Below are 6,694 nucleotides of genomic sequence, written 5' to 3'. Positions count from 1 at the left end.
GCAATCAAGGATAAATTGGAAGGAAGTAGATTGATTAGCCATAGTTGAGTTGGTATACTGGTGTCAGTGATCGGTTCGTTCAGCGTGATCGAGTTATGCATGTGAGGCTTGTCGGTCGCAGTGATTGATGTTATTCTGAAGCATTCTTTTGTTAGGGCCTATTATGAGTAGGCGGATCCTAGAAAGTGTTATGGTGGCTTGGACAACTACTTAGAGATTGACATATTCGACAATTATGAGGATTCGCCTGTATGCTGCTATAGTTCTCCTGAAGTGAGTTAAATGGAAAGTCTTATGTGATGAAGTATTAGCCTATCGGCGGTTCCAGAGTTGTGATAGAAATCGCGTCTATCGTATATTGGCACGTGAGGTGCAGTGAGTGGTATGGAATTTGAAGTAAGGACCAAGGTTGCAGTTTGGTCAATGACTGTGATGTCACGATCTCGGATGAGCAGTATATGAGTTTCAGTGTTTTGAGTAAGATGGGTATTGACGTCAGTATCACCTGAGGTCGGTGTTCTGTGAGAAAGGCTTTGCATCCTGGTTAGGGATTCTTGATCGCTTTTCAGCATTAGTGCAGCCGGTGGTTTGGATGTGCAGACCTGTTAATTATTTCGGAAGATGGTGGGAGCTTGTCCCACAGGAATATTGTATAAGTGTGACATGTAGTCACTTGATTAATTAGAAATTTAAACCAAGTATGAGGATTTTGGTAATATCATCCATTTGAGAATTTATGCATGGAGGGCACTCTGTTTATTGGGTTATGGACCTGTGAAAGATTATTGGCCTAGCTTGGTACGATCAGGATCGACTTGAGGTCGGTGGATAGATTTAAATGTGGAAGTGAGCCTTACGTCAGGCCAGTTGTGTTTATTTCAGCAATGCGCTCTTTATGGAAGGATAGTCGCGGTCTTATTTCGTGGTCAGTTAATTCATGTAAAGATATATTGCACCGTATGACTTGTGAGACGGCTTGGTAAATTCCTTATGTGTTGAGGTTCCGCTCAGCGGTGATGTTATATGAGCAGGATGAGACTTAGATCATGTATCGCACCTCAGTTGTGCTTGAGTTTGTAGCCTATAGCGCTATATGTTTTCTTGGGAATGATATTATGCACCTTAGTGTGTTTATGACCGATATTCGGTATTTTGATGTGATGAGCTATTCAGCTCGATGTATATCTCCTTATGTGAGTTATATATGTGAATCGGGTGGCACACCGCCATGGGTATGTTGTTTGGATCGGGTTGCACGCCGCAACAGTGTGATGTTCAGTTCAGTGCCCATATTTGCTTTTGTGTGTTCTATTTCCCTGTTTTCTGAGGAAGTCTATGTTAGTGTGCGAGTTGAGTAGTTCCTTCTAGAGTTCGCCTTCCTTTTGTATCGCGTTCGAATTGATAGCATACTGGCATATTGTGGCGTCTTGTGGGATTTTTGATTATGTCTGAGGTGGCTTATTGCCTGAGCAGTTCGTACTGGGTAAGACGAGGTTACTAGATTTGGGGTCAGTGCAAACTGATTATATGAAGTATATTATAGAGCAAAGATCATTCTTTGGTTTAGGACAAGGTAATGGAACTTGTCAGGAGTGTAGATCCAATGAATTGTTGATTCAGCAGTTGGTTGTGAATTTCGGCACATCTCTTCAGTCGTATCGGTGTTGAAAAAAAAACTAGAGCAAGACCTGTGTAGATCATGAGATGCAATGGGAGCATCAGATTCGTGGAATTTCGACTATTATGTTTAAAGAATGTTATTGTGGTTCTATGAGTAAAGTGATGCAAAGTGTGAATTCACCAAAGTTATGCAGTCATGTTTGGGTACATCGTGTGGAGATTGATATGGCGGTCGTATGATGGAAACAGGCTTGGCAGGGAAATTCAGGATGTTGGAATTGGGCCTAATGGCTTATTTGCTTGAATAAATAAGTATATCTACAGAATTATCGAGCTAATGTGCTCAACGGAGTAGTGGTAGCATGGGAAGGTGCATGATGTGTTAAACAAGTGATTTCAGACTACTTCAATGTAGTTCTCAGCACGTTCGAGGACGAACGTATGTTTAAGTGGGGGAGATTGTAACGACCCGACCGGTCGTTTTGAGCTCCGGTGCGTCATTCAGCAGTTTGAGGCCATGAGCAGCTTCATCTCAGGTATGTTGACTTGAGTGTATGGTCAGAATTAAAATTCAGGAAGTTTGGAGTCAAATCTAAATGGAAATTCTCATTTTGAAAGCTTAAAATTGAAGAAATGAACTAGGATTGGAATTTTGAGTAAAATACCTCGGAATTGGGATCCGAAGGTTCCATTAGGTTTGTATGATGATTTCGTACTTGGGCGTATGCCCGGATCAGATTTTGGATAACCCGGGAGCGTTTTGGCGCTTATTGTGGAAGATAGCATTTTAGAAGAAATTGCATCAGTTTGGCTTAAAATGTATTTAAGTGTTATTGATGTCCGTTTGGAATTCTGAGATTGGAAGTAGCTCCGTATGGTGATTCTGGATTTGGGAGAGCGATCGGAAGTGAATTCGGAGGTCCGTAGGTCATTTTGGAGCCGTTTGGCTAAATATAGAAATTTAAAGGTTCTTGAGAAAATTCGACCGGAAGTGAAAATTTTGATATCGGGGTCGGAATGCGATTCTAAAAGTTGGGGCAAGTCCGTAATGTAGAATGTGACTTGTGTGCAAAATTTGAAGTCATTCCTGAATGATTTTGGTAAGGTTTGAGACACTTAGTCTCTTTTAAGGAAGCTTAAGTTGGAAAAGTCAACCGGATATTGACTTATGTGTTAGAGCGCTCGAAATGCAAATTTTATGGTTTGGATAGCTTTGTTAGGTGATTTGGGACTTAGGAGTGTGTCCGGAATATTTTTGTGATGACCGGTGTAGAATTAAGCTTGAATCGGCAAAGTTAGTATTTTGGCGAATTCCGGTTGATAGGTAAGATTTTGATCGGAGGCTCGGAATGGAATTCCGAGAGTTGATGTAGCTTCGTTATGTCATTTTGGACTTGTCTGCAAAATTTGAGATCATTCGGACTAGTTTTGACGTGTTTCGACATCGGATGTGAAAATTTGAAGTTTCAAAGTTCATAGGCTTGAATCCGTGGTGAATTTAGTATTTTTGCGTTGTTTTTGGTGATTCGAAGGAACAACTAAGTTTGTGTCATATTATGGGACTTGTTAGTATACTTTGTTGGGATCCCATGAGGCTCGGACAAATTTTGGAAGAGTTTTTGAAAGATTTTTGCCGTTTTGAGCATAAATGTAATGATCTAAAGGTTCATTTTTAGTTCTAGAGATCCAAATTTGATTCCGAGACTTCCGGAATTTCGATAATGAATTATAGGACTGATCTGAAAATTTTGGTCTAATTTCATCAAGTCGCGATTAGGTTTTTGACGCGAAATATGAGTAATTGTTTAACGAGCGAAATGGATATCGCACTGGGCAAATGAGCTCCGAATTGAGTTTCGATTGAAGGGTTTGTTCATATTATTATTTGAGACTCATAGGAACAAGAATCGTCTAATTCCGAGTTCGTATGATGGAGTTAGAGCCATTTTAGTGAAAAATGGTTGTGCTGCAATTTAAATTGGCTGCTGGTGCATTTTTTTAGCAGCAGTGAACAGTAACCCGCGCGTGAACAGTACCGCGTGGGTGAACAGTAATTGCAAAAAATCTGGGCAGTGAGTTTATATCCGATTTTGGGTCATTTTTTCACCATTTTCAGTCATTTTGAGAGCTTTTGGACGGGGATTGAAGGGAGTTTCAACTTAGATCGATTGGAGGTAAGTTTTATGAGTTAAATACATGATTTTATTGAAGAATCATCCTTGAAATCCATGAAAACATAGTCAAATTATAAGAAATTAGGGCTTGAGATTGAAATTCTAAAATGAAGATTTGAAGGGTCATTTGAACTCCGATTTTGGTAAATTTTATATGTACGGACTCGTGGCGAGACGAGGAATCCGGTGATGTGACTTTCGTAATTTTTCGAGAAGTGGGCCCGGGGCTCGGGTTTTGAAAATTTCGTGATTTTCGATTTTTTTCGAGTCTTTTCCATTGAGTTATATTCCCTTAGCCTATTGTAATATATTCCTTGTGGTTTTGGCAAGATTCGACGTGCGAGGAGGTCGATTCGAAAGGAAAGGGCATCGCGGAGTAGACTTTTGGCCGTCTTGAGGTGAATAATAGATGTAAATGCTGTTCTGAGGGTTTGAAACCCCAGACTTTTCACATCGTAACGCCATATTGAGGTGTGACACGCACTCCATGGCGAGTGCGGGGTCGGATACTATTGGGGATTATGACTTGGTCCATCCCGTGTGATATTTATACTATACTGGTGATTGATACACATACTTTATTGATATTACGGGGCTTGATGCCATGTTTGGGGCCTTGTGCCGATTTGTAAAATCCTTCGAGGATTGATATTACTGCTTAGCATGATTTTCATATCATTTAATTTCAGTCCAAGGTTTTAAATGCTGTTTTGCAAACTCAACCATAATTCTAAGTGTTGAAAGCTCAAATGATATTTTTAAATGTATTCCGGGCTGGGAACTTCTGTTTTGTAAATGCCCAAGGGGCTTATTATATTATTTTCTGGACTGATTATAAAGTGACTTGAAATAGTGGTAACAATGACACTGTGTGATATACTTGAAACAGTGGTAACAATGACACTGTGTGATATACTTGAAATAGTGGTAACAATGACACTGGATGATATACTTGAACAGTGGTAACAATGGCACTGTATGATATAAATTGGTCAGGTAACAATGGCTGACCGGTCAGGTAACAATGGCTGACCGGTCAGGTAACAATGACTGACCAAGATATTGCGATTGGGCTGTAGGAGCCCCTCCGGAGTCTGTACACACCCCCAGTGAGCGCCGTCGACAATAAATAAATATGGATGGCTTGGGCTGCACGCCGCAGTGGGTACTGGAATGTACCATCATATGCATTGCATTGCATTCATGTATTTCTATTTATACTGTTGTTTAGCTGCTCAGTTCCATATATTGATGTATATTTGGATTTTAGCTTACTTTGTGTATTTACTGGATTTTCTTATCTTCGGACTGTAGTTACTTTTATTACTCACTGGGTCGGAGTACTCACTTTACTCCCTGCACCTTGTGTGCAGATCCAGGGCAGTCTCAGGCTCAGTAGATCTAGTTGATCAGCAGATCCAACTTCTGGGAGTATCGAGGTAGCTGCACGGCGTTCGCAACCGTTGATCTTCTCCCTCCTATCCTATCTCTTTATTTCCGCATTATCAGACTTTGGATATACCATGTATTAGGTTGATATTCTGTATTTTAGAGGCTCAGATTCGTGACACCGGGTCCTAGTGAGATTATATTGTGTATTTTGTTAAATTCTTCAGTACTTTAATCTTGCTTAATTGATATTTCTTTCCGCTATTTTTGATAAATTGGGTTAAGTGTTGAATAATGGTCGGGCTTGCCTATTAGTGTGTTAGGCACCATCACGACCGGGATTTGGGTCGTGACATCCTCCAAAATAGAAAGATTAATATAGCGTGTGTTCAGGAGACTAGGTGGGTCGGATCGAGGGCAAAGGACGCGCATGGGTATAAGTTGTGATACACTGCAGTCCAAAGGAGTAAGAATGGAGTAGGTATCTTGGTATATAAGCATCTTAGAGAGTCTGTGATAGAGGATAGGCGGGTGAATGATAGATTAATGACTATTACGTTGGTGGTTGGTGAGTGTACTTTAAATGTCGTTAGCGCATACGCGCTGCAAGCAGGGTTGGCTGAGGAGATTAAAAGGCATTTTTGGGAAGGGTTGGATGAGATTATGTGTAATATTCTGCCCGCCGAGAGGTTATTCATAGGCGAAGATTTCAATGGTCATATTGGGTCGGCTGCAGGTGGATATACTGAGGTGCATGGCGGCTTCGGTTTTGGGGAAAGGAATAGAGGGGGCACTTCGTTGTTGAACTTCGCCAAGGCATTTGAGTTGGTGATTGCGAACTCAAGTTTTTCGAAGCGGGATGAGCACTTAGTTACTTTCCAAAGTTTGGTGGCGAAGACTAGATTGACTATTTCCTCCTCGGGAGAGGAGATAGAAGGTTGTGCGAGGATTGCAAGGTTATCCTAGGTGAGACCCCCGCAACACAACATAGGCTTTTGGTGATGGACGTTGGTATTATGATAAGGAGGAAGAAGAGGTTAGTATGAGGTCGCCCGAGGATCAAGTGGGGCACCTTGACAAAGGATAAAGCCCAAGAGTTAGAAGGAAGGTTATCGGTTATAGGAGCTTGGAGGAGTGATGGGGACGCAAACACTATGTGGTCGACGACGGCGGACTATATAAGGAAGGCGGCGAGAGAGGTGTTAGGGGTATCGTCGGGTTGCTCCGGTGGCCATAAAGGAGACTAGTGGTAGAATGAAGTTGTTCAAGGTAAAGTAGAAGTGAAGAAGGTAGTGTACATGCAGTTAGTAGGGAGCACTAACGGGGAGGAAAGGAGGATGAACAGAGAGAGGTATAAGGTAGCTAGGAAGGAGGCGAAGCTGGTAGTCACGGAGGCAAAGACATCAGCTTTTGCTCGTCTATATGAGGAACTGGGGGACAAAGGCGGGGAGAAGAAGTTATTTCGACTAGCTAAGGCAAGAGATAGGAGGGCTAGGTATCTAGAGCAAGTG

At 41.6% G+C, this 6,694-nt stretch overlaps 1 protein-coding gene across 1 annotated transcript; it reads left to right on the top strand.

Annotated features, from left to right (window-relative positions):
* Positions 1-5,729: 5,729 nt before the first annotated feature.
* LOC142165309 (uncharacterized) lies at positions 5,730-6,149 on the top strand. Its single transcript, XM_075223889.1, has one exon. The coding sequence runs from the start codon at positions 5,730-5,732 to the stop codon at positions 6,147-6,149; it is 420 nt and encodes a 139-aa protein (XP_075079990.1).
* Positions 6,150-6,694: the final 545 nt, after the last annotated feature.

The sequence above is a fragment of the Nicotiana tabacum genome, chromosome 10, assembly GCF_000715075.1.
Source record: "Nicotiana tabacum cultivar K326 chromosome 10, ASM71507v2, whole genome shotgun sequence".
In the NCBI taxonomy this organism is placed as follows: domain Eukaryota; kingdom Viridiplantae; phylum Streptophyta; class Magnoliopsida; order Solanales; family Solanaceae; genus Nicotiana; species Nicotiana tabacum.
This window is presented reverse-complemented; position numbering and strand designations above follow the sequence as displayed.